The sequence below is a fragment of the Bidens hawaiensis genome, unplaced genomic scaffold (assembly GCF_021521415.1).
Source record: "Bidens hawaiensis isolate Kalapana, Puna unplaced genomic scaffold, B.hawaiensis_p1.1 tig00040077_1, whole genome shotgun sequence".
Lineage (NCBI taxonomy): Eukaryota > Viridiplantae > Streptophyta > Magnoliopsida > Asterales > Asteraceae > Bidens > Bidens hawaiensis.
The window spans coordinates 1-22173 of NW_027505646.1; the positions used below are offsets into that span (position 1 = coordinate 1).

Below are 22173 nucleotides of genomic sequence, written 5' to 3' on the forward strand. Positions count from 1 at the left end.
AGTATGTATGAGTTCTATTAAATTAGAGATCCTATTGGTGCCTTTCTTATTGGCTTATGTCGTTTTGCCTTTAAGGCATTTGACATGCATTCCAAAATCGGTAAAATCGAGATGTGGTAAGATATAATTTTTCATGAGTCGGGTTAACCGGTTTCGCGAGATGTGTCCTAAACGTTGATGCCATAACATAGATGGAGTCTCTAAGTCTCATTTATCTTTAATATTTGTGAGTGGGTCCTTAAGATTATATGACAACAAAAATTTATAAAAATTATCATCTAGTTCCGATCTATAAAGACCACCATCCAAAAAACCATAACCGAACACTTGAGACTTAAAAAAATAGTAAGTTTTCCATGACCATGAGAAATATCAAAACCGTCCATGTCTAAATTTGGTCCTAATACAAGATTTCGAGTAATCTCAGGAATATATAAGGTGTCGTAAAGTTTAATGCAAAAACCAGTTTTCATTATTAATTGTAAAGTTCCCACAACCTTAGCTTCAAGTTCTTTATAATTCCCAGTTTTAGTGTTCTCTGGTTTCTTTCTAGCTTCCGGATTGAAAGAAATCCCTGAGTAGAATTGGTCACATAAACCACAGAACTAGAACAAAACCACCATGTATTAGCTAGAATAGTTAAACTATAGGACTCAAGTATCATAAAGAGATCATTACATTTCTTAGCCAAACACTCCTTAAAGTCTGGGCAACCTTTCTGTTTATGAATGTACTTCTTACAGAACTTGCAAAAAAGCTTTCTAGTGGAGTTCTGAGAGCTAGATGAAGCACTGTATTAGTCTTCTGAACTTTAGCAACCTCCATTCTTGGAATTGGTGGAAATGTAAGTAACTTCAGGTTTCTCCAACTTCATACACTCTTCCTCTTGCATGCACATAGCAATTAGCTCACTCATAGTCCATTTCTCTTTCTGAGTGTTGTAATTAATCTTGAAAGCTTTATATGCAACTGGAAGAGAAGTCATGATGACGTGCACCAGAAATCCATCACTGATCTCCATGTCTAATCCCTTCAGCTTATGGGCCATGTCGTTCATCATCATAGTGTTCCCACGAATGCGAATTCTTCCATCATACTAAGTGTTCACCAAATTAGGAATAAGAGTACTAGCATGTGCCTTAGACAATCTTTTGCAATGATATACCATAGAAACCATATAGGTTTTAGCATTTTCACAGTCTGGAATGGATCCTCTTATTGGCATGCTAATGGATTTTTTTCATAGGCATTAGATACATACTGTTACACCTCTTCCATTTTTTGAACAATTAGTGCTGAGAATGAGTGCTTTCATCGGTCAGTGCTGGAGGCTCAGCCTCGGTTAGAGCATAGCCGAAATCCTGGAAGATGAGATTAAGCATAAGAGGTCCTTCCAAGTAGTAAAGTTATCTCCAGTTAATGGTGTGATACCTCCATTCGGAGCTATTAATGGAAATTAGATGAGAAAATTAAGATGGTAAACTAGAAGAAACTTAGAGTGGTCTAAGGACAAATTAAACTAAGGTAGGCATAGATAAGGACCATTTTATAATTATCAAGTTGTGATAATAAATGTATAGTATTGACATCAAACTAATAGGCTACATTAATTTAAAGTTCTACATAAAGAAAAAATAAATCACCTTTGGGCAGAATTAAAATTTATTTGAGTATATGTGCAAAACAATTGTAACACATCACCTTTATACAGATATGAGACAACCATTTTAACTATGCACGAGTTAGTTTTGATTGATATAAATGTAACACATAAAATTTGGGTAGAAGTGAGACATTTAAACTATGTTAGGATAAAATAACAAAATTTATTTTAGACTTAAATGATATGGTAGATGTAACACATCACCTTTAGGCAGAAGTGATACACTTAAATGATAAAGTTTATTTTTTATGTTGTGTAAGAGTTTATAAGTTGTAAGTGTTTACAAAACATTTAATTAGTTAATAGCAAACGAATTGTTAGCGTGGATCGAACTTGGTTTTTAGAAAATGTTACTTCTCGGTACTTTTAGTGTTTTCGGGAATTTTAAGTTCTCGGAAAAATATGATTTCTCGGGAACTTGTTCCCAAGACTTGTGCTCGAAAATAATGTTAGTTTCTAGGAATAAGGGTTTTGGGTTTTATGTTTTTTCGGGGACTTAGTATTTCAGGGAACTACGTGTTTTCAGGAACTTAGTGTTTCCGAAAACTCCTTGGAACTCGCAAACTGTTTTAACTTGTAAACACATAGACCCATAAATCTGTAAGCAGATACATGAAAAGGTTTGGTCCAAATTCTTAGGGATTATTTGTTTACCCAAGATGTGTTTACTTTTGATTAGTATTTCAGGGAACCAGGTGTTTCCAGGAACTTAGTGTTTCCGAAAACTCCTTGGAACTCGCAAACTGCTTTAACTTGTAAACACATAGACCCATAAATCTGTAAGCAAATACATGATAAGGTTTGGTCCAAATTCTTAGGGATTATTTGTTTACCCAAGATGTGTTTACTTTTGAAAATAAATACTCTTAAGTCCAATTCTTCCAAATTAGAACATGATTTTATGAAAAACGTAAAGAACTGATTAATCAACATCGCCCTGATACCACATGTGGATCAGTTATTCACATTAGTAACGGAAAAAACATGTATGATATAACTAACCTATTACTATATGTGTACCTGTTACAACATAGCGAGTAGTCACCACTGCGGAGTATGATCCAAACGACATGATTGTCAGCAAGGTCGAGTTCCCCTTTAGGATTTATGTTAATGATGAGGATTAGGGTTCTTGAGGGGACCGAATTTGGGATAGAAAAGAGGCACACGAATTTTGTATTTGTGGTTAGAGTTATGTTATGATGTTAATTATTCTCTCATATATTTATATACACCTAAGAGAAAACCCTTTTATTAGCAAGTAAAGGTAATATAGTTCATTAATAATTACAAACTAATATAATAATAAGGTATAATTTAATTATTTTGGTATATTCTAACAAAAATGATAATGATGGACATATATGAATATATATAATTATTCTTACACTAACCACCACCTACTTCCTTCGTTAACCATTATACTTCATTTTTATCCAACCCGACTTCATTTCTCTTCGTTAAACGTTGTACATGGTTGGTAGAAAGAAAAAAGTCACAAAAAAACATCTAGATCTGGTTCGATCATCTACATTGCATGCCAGATCTATGATTGGATTTGGACCTAACGCAGTTGATTCAGGTAAACATGTGGTTATTTATCAATCTGAAACAAAACCTATTACAACTAATTGTCAGTTGAACAAACCGGCAAAACGGCGCCAGTTATTTCTTCATTTGCGTCTGGTTCAATGAGTGGGAGGATTGCATATTGTATTTTATTGATTTCTAGCAATTTTGATGGTTCTCCTTATGTTCAATATTCCTACCTGAGATATTTTCCGACACCTTTTATGCTGATTCCAACACTACCTGGTCATGTTTCTTTTTCATATTCAAGAATGGGTAATAGCCTATGTTGTGGATGATGAACAAGGGTTTGGAGACAACCGGGTTTTCAGAGGTCAATTCACACTTGACGACTGGAGTTGGGGTTTTGTCTGATCAGCAAAATTTATTTGTTAGATCAAATCTTTGTCAGAACAATTTGGTGGTGGTGGTTGCAAGTGGTAGATTAGCAGTTGTGGTGGGTGATGGGCAATGCTGAATGATAATAGGTGATGATTAATGATGATTGATGATGATTAGATGGTGGTGTGGGATCCATTTTTCATTATTATTCATTGAAAAATGTCACGTCAGCAAGAGCAATATAACAGAGTTAGTGTTTCGTTACTTAGGCCATTCTTTGTGGGGTGGCATAAGGGCGGTAAGTGTGGTGTACACCGCCGAGGGGCGGTATAGGGACGGTTTCATGAAGATGGACAACATAGGGGAGGTGTGGTGGGCCATGTGCCTTTTTCTCTCTATCTCTCTCACACAAACACATACACATACAAATACATGCATGCACGCGCGCGCGTACACACACACCTATATATATAAAATGAGGTGGTAATGAGGCATTAAACCGAAGTGGGGCTTTATGAAAAGAGACTTCGAAGCCTGTTTTTCTACGTAGCGATGACGTGGAGGGGCTACGAATCCCCCCTCCACAAAGAATGGTCTTAGGGAGTGACAGAAAAAAAAATAAGGTGATAGTTGAAAGTGGTGGATAACATTTATTTAGTTGAAAGTGTTCCCAGCCAAAAAATGAAAGTTGAAAGTATTTAAATTTGTAATAGAGTGCATAAAAAATAAATCCATTCAACAATATCTTTGTAGATCGATATCATCCAAGTTGCCAGCCTCCTTCAAAGCCTTGCCTCCACTACAAAACAATCTATCTAAAGGCCTTCTCACTTTCTTCCCATGTGACGTACTATTCCTACTTTCATGCAGTATAATAAGGAGGCCAAGGGTTGTTTTTTTTTTTTTCCTGCAATGCGGTCTTTGAAAGTTAATGTTGGTGTGCTATGTTTATTAAAATTGGATAGCATCTCGTATCGCTTTTAGTTTAATTGTGACGTAGAGGTTTGTGAGTTGGGAGTATGTTTGCATTTTGCCCCTTTCCTTAGTTAATGATGTTTCTATATAACTTTGATCCTAATGCCATGAGATATACTCTAATTCATTCTAACTTCACATAAGCTTCACATCACTCATTTTTTCTTTTTCACTCCATGTCATCCAAAGGAAATGGTTTAACTCATTTAACTTCATCTCTCTTCTATTAATATTTAATTTAAAATCAAACATTTAGTTTAATTACCAAAATAAATAATAACAAAACAATTAGTAATTAATACATATTTAATGCATATTGTTCATTTTAACCCGTTAGAAGCATAATATATGGGTCATGTTAACACACTTAACACAAGTGGGGAGTGGTTTAATCCATCTTTAAAGTGTCATGTCATGTTAACCCATGTAGGGGTTAGAGTATACCCCATGGCCTAAGTGATCCTAGTTGCTGACCATCTCCATTGTTGATCCTAATTGAAGTTAATTCTCTCTGGTGAACCCAATTTATTTTTTATATGTAACCACGAGACAAATATTGACCCTACTGAAACTAACGCCATGGGGTATGCTGTATACATTCACGCTCTTTAACTCCACGTAGGCACAACATTATCTACTTTACCCCATTTCTCTTCACATAACCCTAAGGAAATTGTTTAACCCTCGTTGGCCTCTCTATATATAATGTAAAATTGATTCTTAAATCATTGTGTGTAGAGAATTTTAAGGCTTGTTAACATTTTAACTCACATTGCATTTAACGTCCCCTAACCTATGAAGGGAATGATATGTCACTCGTTAACCCTTGCCAACTCATCTTTAATGTCCTGAGCGTTAAAGTATACCCATAAACCTAAGTGGCCTTGATTTCCCCTAATTGACCAACATTGAATCTTACTAACCATCCTTGGCCAATATTGAAACCAACTGCTCGCTATCAATCCTAAAGGTGATTATCCATAATTGGCCAATATTAACCATCCATATAAGTATAAAACCAATATTAACACTAGTTGCCCTAAGTAATCCCAGTTGTTTATCTTGACTAATATTAATTACCGAAGTTTCCCCTATTTGATCAATACATATTAACCCTCACTTACCAATATTGACCTTAACACGCCTCTTATCGATCTTGTAAGATGACCGGCCACTAACTAATATTGACCCTAATAGAAACTAGATGACCCTAACTGAATACTTTTACTATTTCTCGATTGATTTACAACAATATTTTGCTTCTTGAATAATTAATTTTGTATCGTTTTTAATCTTTTTGTTTCCTGTTACCCTTTTAATGATATCCTTTGGTGGTTGATTTTACGACACATTTTATCTTTTATTGATTTTTGATTTTTTGTGACTAAGTGTTTTTGGACCGCTTTTGCGAAAGTCGAAAGACTTTACGACAGTTGTGTTAACTAAATCAAATTCAGTAGCTAGATTGTGACCATTTTATTGCAGTCACTAATGTGGTCGCCTTGTTTGTGACAAAATTTTGTTGCAACTAATTTTGTCTTGGTTGTTGATTTGTTGGTAATCTAGTGATTGTTTCCTGACGAATTTAGCTTTTATTTTTTAACCACTATCGACAGTATATGCTACTAAAATTATTCTGGTCGCTATGTTTACTAACCTTTCTTTTTTTGTTAATAATTTAAAGTGTATCTTGCTTTGTTAGTTTATTAAATGAATTAGCTTTAGAACCTGTATGATGCACAAGATATTTAAAAGAAATTTAATTAAGCTACATAAATTAAATGATTAAATTTAATAAAAAAATCTATATTTTATCAAACTAAATGGTTTTATAAGTTCAAATTAAATTTTCTAATGAATATGAATATGTGATGTATTTCCACACAATTTTCTTATAATCACGAAAAATATGCACATAGTGATATTATAAGTTGTATTTATATATATAATGGAATATTGAATAATAATAAAATATGATAAGATTTTTCATTATAAATAACATAAAAAAAGATGGATGAAAATTTTATGGATTCATAAAAGTTGAATTAATATATGAAAATAAAATTGTTATTCATTCATAAATTCTTCGTATTTACCATCTTAGAGCTATAAATATCATTCAATAAATTGATTTAATAAAAACAGTAGAATTGATTTCATTAAAGATATAAATATGTTGATTGTATTGACATAAATAGCCCCATATTTTTAATACTTATAATTTAGGTATTTATTTATTTGATTAAATGATATATTGATATGTTTTAATTACGCTAACATACATATGTTCATTAAAAATAGAAAATATTTTGAGCGAGAAATTTATGCTATGATATCTAAGTGACACATGTCTGAGTTATTTTTTTTTTATTAAAATAGGTAGATGATTGCATCTACAACCAGAACAATTTCAAAAATAATATTTATGACTGGTTTACGGCATGAAAAACTTAGTTACTAATTTTGTGACCGATTTTATTTTGTTCTCTAATTTTGCGACCGTTTTCGTCATCCCAAATTTCATTCATTTTTAACCGAATTTTGTAGTATTCACTAGTGGACTAGTGTATTGATCGTATTGTTGTATTTGCCAAGTACATTCGCTCACGCAAGTGATTACGTAATTTACAATAACCTTGATTTGAAAAGTTGAGTCACTTTTTTCTCTCTCTATATTCGTGTATTCCACACTAGTCCACAAATAAACACATGCAAGTCAAACACAACTCTATATTTGCATGCCTACATGCCTATATATATGACCTCAATTCCTACACTTTCTTCATTGTCTTGTGAGATAACTAAAAACATATACTTAGTTTCTTTGAAATAATTCTCCCACAAGAAACACTCAATATCTTCTAGATTTCACACACAGCCAGAAAACACAATGGTGTCCTTGAGAGAAAACAAAACCCTTTTGTCAAAGATTGCAACAAGTGAGCAACATGGTGAGAATTCACCTTACTTTGATGGATGGAAAGCTTATGATCAAGATCCATTTCATCTTACAGAAAACCCTAATGGTGTTATTCAAATGGGATTGGCAGAAAACCAGGTTTGTTTCCGTTCAAAGTTATAATATTATTATTCATGTATACCATGAAGAATTACATGTTACTTAATTAGTTTAATTATTCTTTCAGCTTTCACTCGATTTGATTGAAAAATGGGTTGCAAAGAATCCGAAATCATCGATTTGTACCAAGGATGGAGTTAGCCAATTTAAGGATATTGTAAATTTTCAAGATTATCATGGCTTATATGAATTCCGAAAGGTGAGTAATACGAAATGTGTATGAGATCGATAACAAGGTTCAGCAATAAAAATAATACAGTACATAAAACTATAAATATAATATACTTAAACATACACATATGAAGTTGATTGTTAATTATATACAAAACATTTTTGGGCTTGAAAGTCGTTTTCATTCATCTAAGATAGTGTTTACATCGAAATAGAAGGCAGGGCCTTTTTTAAATAGTAAAATTAAGTTGTTTAAAAATAACATTAACAGATCATGGGTTCATAACATTACTATACATAATTTGTTTGTGTTTCAGGCGGTTGCAAACTTTATGGCGAAAGCAAGAGGAAATAGAGTTACGTTTGATCCCGATCGCATTGTGATGGGCGGTGGTGCCACTGGAGCAAGTGAATCCTTAATGTTTTGCTTGGCAGACCCTGGTGATGGATTTCTTGTGCCGACTCCATATTATCCTGCGTAAGTATATACATATCTTAACTCCATTTATCTTTCTTTATTAGAGTTTGTTGTGTGTGTATATAATATGAACACTTGTAAACAAATTATTTGTATTAAGCATGCCGTTTTTAATCATGTCACCCATTAAAGAAAAAAATTTGAATAATTGTAAAAGATCAAGCACTATGTTTCTTTTTTATGAATAAACTTTTTTCTTTTGAACTAAAGCCAGAATTTTATATCTTTTTATATTTAAAAATATAGTCACTAAATGGTGGTTTGAGCATTTTTGCATATTTTTAAAATTTATGTGCTTTAAAAATGCCAATGCTTTTTGTAAAAATATACTATTGTATATGTATAATATATTTTAATACATATATGAGGAGATAAAAACATAATTCTTTTAAGAGTTTTAAGGCAATTACAGTTTTTAAGACACATGATACAATACTTTAAAGCTAAATCTTCTTAACATATGCAAATTCTCCTAATCCTTTTTAAACGTCAATAATTTTTTTATACGATTTTTTTTAGAAAAATTAATAATTACGTTTCATTTTTAATATATCTATGTTGTTGCTACATAGAAGTTTGAAAATAATTAAGTTTTAACTAGGTTTTAGTTAATCAGGTAGTGCCTTTTTTTCAAAGAAAATATTATCACCAATCTAAGTGTTATGTGTGTACGTGCACGTCATAAAACATCCAAGTCATGTCCCAAGATATGGATAAAACAATCCTACTCAAATCAAAATCGTATCAAAAAGGTAGTAATCAGTTTGGTTAACCATTTTGGATTAGACCATCTACACATGCTTAGCTAGCTGCCAGTTGGCTTGGTCAACTCAATTTATTGAATTCTAAATAGACTATTCAAATATTGATTTTGACATGATGAGTCAATTGCTAGTTTTATTAGGAAAGAGAAAAACTTTCCAAATGTTCCCATTGACCTACAATATCAAAGGAAGATAAACAACCCTCAAAAACCTGTATTCATAATCAATTCTGTTGATATATAGTTGGTGAGTCAAAGTCAAAACCATTTGATACTTTTTCATACACACACCTTAATAAAAGTTATGATATACAATCCGGATGTTTCAATTAAAATGGCACAATTAATGAAATAAATATACAATGTAAAAGTTTTGTTTAACATTAATAACACTACTCCAAAACTACTGTCGTTTTTTTTATCTAAACTACCGTCATACCTAAGGTTTGAACCGAAAACCACCCACCAGGCATAAGTCTCTTTTATACATTATTTTCATAAATATTGAACATTTTTTTCATTCTTTAGACTCAAACTCGATCTAAAACTAAAGTTTTCATATAGATGATACGTCTCTTCTTTTTTTCTTTCTTTATCTCTAATATTATGTTGCATGCCAACACCGGTTCATATTTGGTTCTCATGGTTGCATCAATTTATTGTGTTGATATTGGTTATTGAACTATTTAATTTCTTTTCCAGATTTGATAGAGACCTAAGATGGAGAACTGGAGTGCAACTAGTCCCAATAATCTGTGACAGTTCAAATGATTTCAAGATTACTGAAGAAGCACTTAAATCAGCTTATGAAAATGCAATTGCATCCAACATAAAAGTCAAAGGCTTGATCCTTGCAAATCCTTCAAATCCTCTAGGCACAACTATGGATAAAGATACCCTAAAAACCCTAATGAGATTCATCAATGACAAAAACATTCATCTTGTATGTGATGAAATTTATGCGGCTACTATCTTTAACACGCCTGAATTTGTCTCGATTTCTGAGGTCCTACAAGAAATGGAACAAGAACCAATGAACCAAGTAAACCGCAAGCTCGTACACATTATTTATAGCTTGTCGAAAGATATGGGGCTCCCGGGGTTTCGTGTTGGTATTTTGTATTCATACAATGACCATTTTGTGAATACCGCAAGAAAAATGTCGAGTTTTGGATTGATCTCTTCGCAAACTCAACTTTTTCTAGCTTCAATCCTTTCGGATGAAGAATTCGTTGAGGGTTTTCTAAGGGAAAGTTCGAAGAGGTTGGCCAAACGGCACAATTTTTTCACTCAAGGGCTTGAAAAAGATGGGATTACTTGCTTAGCAAGTAACGCGGGACTCTTTGTTTGGATGGATTTGCGTAGGCTTTTAAAGAAGCCTACGTTTGATGAGGAAATGGAGCTATGGAGATTGATTATCACCGATGTTAAACTCAATGTCTCCCCTGGTTCTTCGTTCCAGTGCTCTGAGCCCGGGTGGTTTAGGGTTTGCTTTGCGAATATGGATGATGAAACGGTCGAGATTGCATTGAAAAGGATACATGCTTTTGTTAAGAAGGGAAGAAAGAATGAGAGAACAACAATGAACAATAAGAGAAGCAAGCCATTTCAAAAGAATCTTCGACTTAGTTTTACTTCACGCTTATATGATGAAGGTACTATAATGTCACCTCGTATTATGTCTCCTCATTCACCCTTTGCTCGATCGCCACTAATTCAAGCAAGGACTTAATTGATATGCTAACAGCTTATTAACACGTACGAACAGAATAAACTGGAAGATTGATTTCTACTGGTCTTTGGTATAAGGAAATCTAGTGTGAATTATTGTTAGTAATCTTATGTAGTTGCGTGTATGAATTCTAAGTATGATATGATTGTTATTCAATTGTATGTAACAGTTGATGAAGTTTTTTCAGCATATATACTTTGTATGTTGATAATATTTGGCTATCATGTAACCGATCTGTTTTTTAATATGATAATATTTTTAAAGTTATATGTTTAATTGTCCATTTGCCTTTTGCTTCTATTAGACTATAACTTGTATAACAATACTTGACTTAATGGTTTAGTGATATAATGTCTACCTTTACAAAATGACATGGTGGTTTAAATCCTTGCAAATGCAAAGTTGGGAGTGTTTTGGTGGAAATAAATTTGTTGCTAAAAAAATACAAAATAATAATAATAATAATAATAATAATATATATCATGTATTAACAGCTAGCAGCATCATTTCAAGTTTTCAACTAACAAAACTAGCAAGTCATTTATATTGAAATCATTCATGTTTAAGGCTCATCTTACCCACATTATTAGAAGTTTGGGCAATTGTGGCCAAATGACAATTTGATACGGAAGACCATATCTTTCAAATGTTCTCAAAACATAAATCTTTAAGGCTTTCAAATCTAAGGGGCACTCAAAGTTAGGTGTTAACTAGGCGGTAATTCTTGACATGACACGAAAAAGGACCGAACACGACATGAGGAAAAAGGGTTTAGGTCGACTAACACGACGATCGGGTATGCGGGTATGCGTTAACTCGTTTAAGTAATTAATTAAAAAAGCTTTTATAATTATATTGTTATTTTTTTTATCGTTTTCAATTTTTCTAAAGATAAGTTTACAAATTTGAATCTATTTTCAAAATTTTAATATTTTTCAAAAAAAAAAAGAACTATTCATAATAATTACTCATTTACTGAACCGTCTCTAAATTATATCATTAGTGTTTTTAAAAAAATATTTTAATTTGTTCTAAACAAAGACCCTTGCTGATAACCCGCTTATAACTCTTCAACACATGACTCTAGGGCTGTAAACGAATCGGGCGCTCACGGATGTCCGTTCGGCGAGAAGTTTTTTATGCTCGTCCGTTTAGTAAACGAACCGGACATGAACAAAAATATTTCATTCGGTAATGTTAACGGACGAACACGGACATAGGCCACGGTCGTTCAATAGTGTTCGCTAACGTCTGGTAATGATTATACTTTTTGAAATCATTATGTAATCGGTTCATTTGTTCATTAGAGTTGTTTATGTATGCTTGTCCATTAATGTTCATTAGTGTGTATTAGTATTCGTTTGTCCATTAATATCTATTAGTCTTTGTGTGTTCATTTGTCCATTGGTGTTCTTTTGTCCATAAGAGTCCATTTACAATATTAACGAACGGACATGGACAAACTCAATTCCTTAACGGATTGACACGTAAATGAATTTTTGTCTGGTAGAGTTTTCGTGAACCATCTATTTGTCCGTAAAAAGCTTGACGGACGAACACGGACAAGGTCTCGTCCGGTTCGGTTCTGTTCGTTTACAACCCTACATAATTCATTTTAAAAACTGGTTAAATGGATTGTGTTCATCTTGACCCGAATTTATGTGTGTGTGGGTTACGATTAAAATTTTGACAAGAATAACAAAATGGGTCTGGATTGGATAGCACATCTTATTCCGCAGTCCAACACGATTAACACCTCTAATAAATACCTCCCATGACAGCCAGTGGACTTTATGGGCATGCCATATGAATTGTTCATTTGAGGATGGAGTCTTATAGTAAACTCATTATAATTAAGTTGATAGAGCCGATTTGAGATGCTAATCTCTCAATTGATAGAGGCTTTTTGAGCGGGTTAAACTATGAAGAAATATAGAAAACAAGACATAGTAATTTACTTCAATTCTTTGCGAGTATTAATGCAGGGGCGGTTCGGAGGGTGTGCGAGCCACACCATCGGCCGGGGCACAAACTTTTATATACATATTAAATATATATATTTTTTGGTGTGAAAAATAAGGTTATATGCAATGTTTTATAAGATAATTACATGTTTATAATGGTTTATGCTTATAATAAATCGGTCGATAAAAGTTTTATCCATGTACATTAGCGAATAAAAAATTTTTGTTAAGGCCTACGGGCCTTTTTATTTTGGTTCGGCCGATGTATTTAAATTCTCAGGAACAGGCCTGTATTGATGAATTTTCTTTGAGCGGGTTAATATAATGCGCATACCCACTAACATAATTAACTAACCACTAACATGATTAAAAACAAAACAAATAGAATAAATTGATTAAAAACAAACAATTAATGAAATCTCTCTCTTTCTACCCACATCTCCTTGTCATATTACTTGGCTATTAGGCTTGTTTTACAACACGTTATCAGCACGAGTTACTTTTGAAGACTGGTTGCATAATAATAAGGTTGATCGGAGTTTGTGAAACTAAAATTACTGTACAAGTAAGTTTTATTTCAATCATGATAATAATATAGCATAGTATATATCTCATACATGTGTGTATATGCTAGTATCTTGTTTGTTTTTGGCTTTACAATAGGAATCTGTAAACAAAACTGGATGCATAAGAACTGGTAATTTAATTCCCTATGTTATATTAATTTCTTAAGAAAAGAAAATAGGAACTTGATGGTTTTGTTACAGATTATAGTTACGAAGATACTTATTACTTCTAAAATTTAATTAATGTTTTATTTATAAATATCAAAATACTTATAGAACGAGATTTCTTTACAAATTAAATAGATTTATAGTGATTTTTTTCTATAAGCCCTTCTAATTCCTAAAAGGGAAATCAAATTTATTTTAAAATCTTCTAAACAAACTATTTCATAATAAACAAGGGCATTGATTAAATATGATTCTCTCTCGTCACTTAAATATTTCATAATAAACAAGGGCATTGATTAAATATGATTATCTCTCGTCACTTAAATTAAGGGCATTATGTTTTGAGTGAGGTTTTCAATTGGTTACAATTTGTTTGGATATATGTTTATTTGCATTTAAAGTGTGGTTAAAAATTTTTTATGCTTTGGCATATAATTTAACCATATTTATTAAAAGCTGACGAAATTTATTTGATTATTTTGATCATTCACCTGTAAATAAATGAATTATACGGTATATATGGTTATAACTTTTGAGTAATATTTTTTATAATAAATATATGAGATGTATAAAATTTAATAACATGATTGTCTGTATCATCATATCAAATAAGTACATTAGATTCTTATTCTGGTACAACTTAAATGAAACAAAAGTTCTAATATACATCTCTAAGTCAGTTATCCTTTTGTCTTTCAAACTGAATTATATTGAGATATATTTCAAAGTTATCTTTTAAGGTTTTATCACTCCATATTCTATTTGTTGCTTATTAACCCATATAATATGTTTTAAGTATTCTTTATATAAATATTTAAAGAACTATAGTTTGTGTTACTGTTGTCATGATTTGGATATATATATATATATTCGATCATAATTTTGTGTAGATAAATTATAATTTTAAGTTTATCTTCTTGATTCTTGAAAAGTAAATTTGAAAATGCCACTATAGTTTTACATGAATTTGATATATGCCTTTTGTAATGGCATTATATTAATTTGAGTAATCATATTCCTAGCTAGACGAGATACCATGAAGTTGTGGAATGTATAAATAAATCATTTATGGTTCAATGGCATTAACATATTTCGTATTGAACAAGTTTATGTTAATAAAAACATGATAACTATGGTTTTAATATTAATAATATAATGTTATCATTATTAGTTTGTACTTTTCTAATTTATAATCGGCAGTAGAGTGAATAGTTTTACATGAACTTGCTACTATATTTATCGTTTGAATAAGTTATTTTATAACTGGTTTGACTTTATTTGATAATTGGTTGACTTTATATGTACATTGAATTCTACACGCTATTATTTGTTTGTATAGATAGTATTGAAGTGAATACATGAGCAAAATTGTATTTTATTATCTCTCTAGTGATAAAGTATAAATATGCTTAGATATGACACCTGAAATGTCATATTCCATAAATCTCATTATTGTTTACAAAGGGTCGTAAGATTTAAGACCCACATGATTTACATGACTGGTCATGCCATTATTTCTCAATTCATATTATGTGAAGAGAAGATTATATAAAAGGAAAATCAGATAAAACATAGCTCCTGAAAGGTCAATACCAGTGAAAGAGTTTGAAGTGATTTATATCCGTATGTCTACTAATTTATTGGGAGACTATGAAAGTTGTATCTTTCAACTCCATTCCGTGAAGTGAATGTGACTAAATATTGATCGTTGCGATTATGGACATAATTAAAAAGTTGTAATGATGATTATATTAATAATGAGATGGACCATCAAAATTATAATTATAATAACGATGCTAATGCTAATATGAAATCGATCATCACAAGTGGCAAATGGATTGATCATATATGAGAACAAAATGTGAAATTGCAAAAGTGAAATCACATGATCACTTGAAACGATAATACAATGTTCTCTCATATTTATAGTCTTGCATTAAAGAAGCATAATACATATATGATCATAAAGCTGAAGTTTACAGATCATGATTATCTAATGGCATGACCGGTTAGACCACACCGAGTCAATGATGTGAAATTTATTGAGGAACCAAAAGATTCTTCATAATAATTATACATGTAATATCAAGGGAAACCGTTTATTTACCAACTGAAGGAGGGTGTGAATCCCTAGATGTTATGGAATTGAGAAAAGTATACACATATCCTAACATAATATCATTTAGTGTTTTCAAAATCGATGCATCGTCTAAATGATTATCAAGATCGTAACTTCATGTTTGCATGATCTATGGCTTAGCTAATAAGATAGCAAGCATATTATTCCAACTTGGTATACTTACATTTGGTTATAATAATGAATTTGATTCCCAAGTTAATAATGATCATTAGAATAAGTATTGAACTTTATAACTTAAAGACGATTACTCAACATTTGTAATTGGTTGCAAAGGCAATTATCACGAGAGCAAAGTTTCATGTTTGTATTTGAGTACATATGATTTTGCATGTCTTTAAACCAATTCACATCAAGCCAACAAGTTATGATACTTCCTTCCCATTGCAATTGGTCTTTTGTCAGTAACCAAATATTTCTCATCTAATACTTCGTATGTGTTATATATTTAAATTAATCCACCACAAGACACATAGATGAGATCACAAAGGAATTTGGGAATTTATGTCGGTATTAAATATCATATATGATTAAATACTTAAAGCCATTAATGAGATATTTGTTTATGGCTCATTGGTCTTCACTTTAGTGAATCGATGTTCCCAACATTATGGGGAGATATAAGGCAGTTGGAATGAATTATCATTGATCCTCAAACTAAATTATATGAACTAAAAGTTCAAAGGATAATTCATGTATTAAGATTAGCGAATCAATTACCGGACGATTCACTGACCAAAATAGAGTGTCTATCTAAGACACATATACCAACTGCTAATGCTCCAATTAAAGTTGTCTAGAAAGGACAAACACATATTGATAATGAGTCTAATACACGCGTGTAACATGGTACACCAATCGATTTCAAAGGTAAAATTTCCTCGAAAATTGGAGCAAGTAATAAAGATGGTCAAGTCGAGATATAATAAAAAGGTCTCTTGAAAGACGTTAGACATGATGGTTATTGAAGAACCTCAGGTACCTGAAAATAAAGAGCTCTCAGTAAATTATATTTTATCATGTCTACAAGATATATGGAATCGAAATAAAATCGACGTTATTATAATATTGTATATAATATAGCGCTTGAAAATGATGAGGATCAAGATATAAGATCTGCTTATGAAAATGATTGGCCAAAGAGGAGGAGACGCAAATAGGGCAGAGTTGAATTAAATGACGGGAAGTTTTTTGGGCCAATAGTCCGTATAACTAAAGTTGTAAAATATGTTAGATATAAACAGGTCTTTTATGTGAGTTATGAAAATTCAATAAAGTGATATAATGTAAAATTGGTAGCACAAGGATTTTTCAAAGACCCATGATTAATTATGAGGAGACACATTCTCCAATGGTGGAAGCATTGACTTTCCGATGTCTAAATAGTCTGGTAATAAAAAGAGAGAATTGATATGCGTCTAACAAATATTATGATTCAGTTGATATTGAAAATTTACAAGAAAGTCTTCGAAGGATTTGAATTATCAAATCATGTAAATTAAATTCTCTAGAACACTATGACTCATGTTGTATGCAGATTCATATTTGAATATGTTACGATTATTGAATATGTTGAACATAAATGTAACTCTTTAAGAGTTTCCTAAGATAGTTGAATGCCTGAAAGGTTAACTAATACATCTTAATGATGGAATTCTTGTGCATCAGTAAGCATACACATAGAAGAGAATCTATATGATGAGTACAATATCTCAATAAACAAAAAATGGTACAATATGGATTTTTGATATGTGATACAAAATTGATGTGTTAAATGAGTAAGTTTATGCAACAAAAATCCTAGAAAAGTGAATACACATGCATAATTTGTCAAGTTGGAAAGAAGTTCATGATAGATTGGAACATGCATAGAGTTATGCTTATTGTGTAAGGAATAATATAGTCGGATTGAGCATGGTATAATCAATAATTATTTTGGTAAGGAGGGAGATAAGTTGGATGTCATTAGTCATACTTTTATCAAAATTTTACTCTTAAAGGTTCATATAATCACAATTTACAGTGATGATGTACATATCATCGAGAGAAACTGCAGAACTTTTAGAAGGAGAATTTTTCTAATACATTGACACAATGTGATTATTGCTCGACCTGCGGTTTGACTATATGTGTAGTTATATGTTTATCAATCTATCAAAATACATCAGAAAATGTTGAGACAATTTACCAAAGACAAGATTCATTCTTTGAGTACGTTAAAAGATGTCCAACAACGCACTCTATATCATTTCCTATCACATTATGAAATATTATGGGTTCAAAAGTATCATAATTAAATGCGTATACACATTAATATTTATTGCTAATTATACAGGATTTCTATATATTTTATTTATATTTACCAGCATGTGTATAGCTAGGTGACATCAAAATGGATTAAAATATATATTTCAGGTATGAAAGATATGTACTTATATTTTACTAACCCATCAAAACAAGTTTGACTAGTATTGTCGATGCAGAAAAACACAACAGGGTTATCAATATAGTGGTATATGTTTACGAGATGATGCAATAGAAGTTTTCAAATAAAGATCATGAATTTTTTTTCAACCTAAGGATTCGCAAGTCAATGGCTGAAGATGCAAATGATTGACCACAAAAGTTTTGGACAACTTTCACAGAAGATCAATATTTACTATTTTAACGGATATATAAATCAGGGGGGGATAATACGCGTTGCACTCCTTTTCCCTTAGCTATGGTTTTGTCCTACTGGGTTTTCCTAGCAAGGTTTTTAATGAGGCAACATCTTCAAGCGTATTATGTTGATAACCAAGGGGGAGTGTTATAAATATATAATATTGTGCTTATCAATACCTAATATAGATTAGTTTTCTCCCCAAGTTTTCCTACCTTATATATACATCTCATATACCTCTTTGTAATACACACACAATTAATGAAATCTCTCTCTTTTTCCCCACATCTCCTTGTCATATTACTTGGCTATTAGGCTTGTTTTACAACATGTGGCTGATTCTCTAGTTGTTTATGATGGCTAACATAGACACGTATCACAATTTTTTGTTTGAATTGATGAGTTTTCTTGTGTGTGTGAGAGATTCGTTTCTACTTAAGGAAATAAAGGTAAGCATTGAAATGGGCAGAAGCTATAAAAGTAAAGATCAGTCTCGGGGATACATGTTTAACCCTAAATTGGACATTGCCTAACCATTTTGCATTCAAGTCAACTTTGTTCCAAACATAGAATTGCATCAATTTCAACCTTATTATTATAGATGAATTATTAATTTCACGAGTAGACGTGTTTGGATAGAGAAACACAGGAAATGAGGAAAATTTTGCATGTGGTATTATAAATGTACTTAATATATGTATATAAAACGGAATTGTTAGGCCGTTTCAAACACATGTTATGAATTTTGATCAAATTAGCTCAAGTGAAACCGAGCTTTTCAAACAAGTATACATTTGGTTCATGTCATAACGGATTTTGTCCAAAATGGACTCGAATTAAAATAAGTCGTTTTTGTAAGTTATAGTTTTACACATATTTAATTTATACCATTTTAAACACTCAAATTTTTGTCATATAAAATTAGTTGTTTTTGTAATTTGTATTTTAGACATTTAATTTATACCATTTTAAACACTCAATCTTTGGTCTTATATAATGCATATATCTCATTATTTTGTTAACCACTTGTTTTGTAAGACGAAGTCTACTTTGAGATGTTATTGAATTTTTTTTAGGTTTGGAGTGACTAGGGGTTACAACAATAAAGTTTGGAAAGAATAAAAATTAGGATAATAGTCATGAATCGTGAATAAGAGTCAAAGTTAAAAAAAAATTATGGATCATGATTTCTACTCAAAAGTGAATTAACAAGAAAGATCTAAAGAAACATTTATTTCCTTTCGGGACTTTTACGTACAACCAAAAAAATCAACACATTAATTGGGCCATGGATTATTTGTGATTTTGGGCTTCAAGTATATAGCTTGGGCTAGGACATCAAATAATTACGTGGGCAATAAAAAAGGGTAGCGACTCGCGATGAGTGATGACGGCAACAGGGATCAATAAAATTGGAGTTTTTTTTAGTTATGATTTTTGACAAAAATAAAATTCTTTTGGTTTGTAAGTTTTTAATATTTACTTTTGTTTTATTTCATTTTTGTCTCGATTGATTTAGCCATCATATCCAACTAGATTAATTTTAGTTTTAACAATTAGGTTTGCTTCTTGATTTTGATTCAACACTTATGGAAAACGATTATGTGATCTGTTTGTTCAAAGAGTTTGCTTGTGTGATTCTTGATCTTAAATCTAGGCCTACTCCGGTATATATTAAATTACGAAAAATTGGATTTAAATAATCTTAACTATGAAGTGTTGACAAATGACTGTCTCAACTAAAAAGTTAGCTGTTGACAATCACATCTTTTAACATATTGAATCCCACCGTTTCACGACTAACAGAAGCTTAACTCTGTTAGTGTGATGATGACGTGTAATACATACTTGTCAAAAAACGTGCTTATGTGACAAAATGTGGCAAAATCGGGCTTATGTAGCAAATTACACAGAAGCTTAACTGTGGTAGTGTGATGATGACGTGTTATACATACTTGTCCAAAAACGTGCTTGTGTGACAAAATGTGGCAATTTCGGGCTTATGTGGCAAATTACACCATCACTGCTACCATGGCAGCCACCACCATCACCATGACAGTCGCCACCATCACCATCACCTCCTCTTCCTCTAAATCACCTTTTCCATCTCTGTTAAACGTATCGGCCCTACCCTTCCTTCTAATTCCCTCCCATGTTCCTTCCTCTAAGTCGCCGTCATAACTAACCAACTAATTAATCTTGTTAAACAACTAAGAACTAGAGGAAGTATAACCTAGATTTTATGACAAATGTGTGGAATTGAAAGGAAACTAGGGTAATAAATAACGTAAGAAGTTGGGGGACTTGAAGTATTTAAGGGTGTACTTTACTAGCCACCCGTTCTAACATTTTTAAAGCCTCGCGGATTAAATATTTAGTGTTTTTGGTATTAAAGATATGATGCATGTGTCCTCCTTCACCTCAAGACCTACGTGTCTTTCATATGAAAAAACTGAGTTGCTTAACTTACGTTTAAAAAGCAAGCATGTCTATCTTATATAACCTCGAGTCCTCTATAACTCGGTGGTGGAGTCATAAATATTTCCTGTTATTTTAGTATTTCTAGATGGTTGCATTTATTACTATTTAACGTTAAAATTTCAATTTCTCATCTACATGATACTCGAGATCCTCCTATATTACCTTTATTTTATTGCAATAGGTGGGATTAGAAGGAGAGTAGTTATTGTCAATTCTCATGTTACTACAGAAAACAAAGTATACATCATGTTTAGTATTGTAAGGCCCTGTACTCGAACACCTTATGATAGCTGGATTACACATCAACACAGTCTCAAATCAGAGTAAACACGTTCACTTCAACGGAAATTAAAACCTAAACATTCAAATTCTTCACTAGGATGCCAATTGTCGTTATGGATACATTACATGTATACATACTAAGCGCACCACATTCATTTACATTACATGCATACATACTAAAAGTCAACTATACGCCGAATGTGTATGCATGAAGCCCCAAATGTTAAAGGAAAAGAGGTCTAGAATCTCATCTGATTCGCTTAAACGATCTGACTTGCCCGACAGATATCCTGCCTTGACAATAGACTTGATTATCTATTAACCAGTAATTATTAAGGTGAATTAACTAACTGACTAACCAACCAAGACTAACCAAACCTTATCTCGCATTACTTGGCTTAGTTTTCCCCTTCCTGGACCGACCTTTGTATGTTTTCGCCTTGTTGAACCGACCTTTCTAAAAGACATGGTCCATGATCTTACCAGTGTAGACCATCACACAAAGGTTCAAGTCCTTTTCATCTAATCACGCCAATGGGCTTATGCCTATCGGGTCAATCGAGCTAAACAAGAAGTTTGAGAACTAAGGGGTCATGAATTATTATACTTCTCTCAGTTTTGGGTTCACACAATTCTAGCATGGTTTGCGATATCTAACACCACGGGACTATTGGGCTATGCGACTTCTGCGCCACGACTAGACTATGTTTTTGAGTTCTAATTTCTGGTCTAAGGCCATTTTGCGAGTTCTAAAGGTCTAAGGTCTCTAATGCGATTTCGGTAACGAAGCCTCCGGTTCATTTCCTGATTTCTATTTTGAACTAGATTAATTTATCAAGTTTTCCACTTTCTCAACATTCAAGACCCGATCTATAACTCTATAAAATTTTAACTCAAGCCATGAAGTTCTACACCACCTTTTAGCCTTTTTCTAAGCCATAAATGCGAGATCCAGATTCGATGGTTAAATCAAGGCCAAGGTTCATACTTTATGAATCCTTGTGACCCGATCAAAATTTCATACAAGTTTTCTAACAATTCCAAGCTTGTTTGTTGCACCTTTTTATATAAACGTGTCACACTTAACTTCATGGGTCTCGGCGTGCAACCAATATTGGTAAATGTTTTGTTAATATATTAG

The 22173-nt window shown here is 32.1% G+C and overlaps 1 protein-coding gene across 1 annotated transcript; it reads left to right on the top strand.

Annotated features, from left to right (window-relative positions):
* The first annotated feature begins 7167 nt into the window (after window positions 1–7167).
* On the top strand, window positions 7168–10981 carry LOC143614487 (1-aminocyclopropane-1-carboxylate synthase-like). Its single transcript, XM_077087912.1, has 4 exons — window positions 7168–7607; window positions 7696–7827; window positions 8117–8277; window positions 9743–10981. The coding sequence occupies exons 1-4, from the start codon at window positions 7440–7442 to the stop codon at window positions 10770–10772; spliced, it is 1491 nt and encodes a 496-aa protein (XP_076944027.1). The 5' UTR covers window positions 7168–7439; the 3' UTR covers window positions 10773–10981.
* Window positions 10982–22173: the final 11192 nt, after the last annotated feature.

Coding starts and splice junctions, on each gene's coding strand:
- LOC143614487 (XM_077087912.1), top strand. CDS start 7,440: ATGGTGTCCTTGAGAGAAAACAAAACCCTTTTGTCAAAGATTGCAACA. Junction 7,828..8,116: donor GCTTATATGAATTCCGAAAG/GTGAGTAATACG, acceptor TTTGTGTTTCAG/GCGGTTGCAAACTTTATGGC. Junction 8,278..9,742: donor CCGACTCCATATTATCCTGC/GTAAGTATATAC, acceptor TTTCTTTTCCAG/ATTTGATAGAGACCTAAGAT.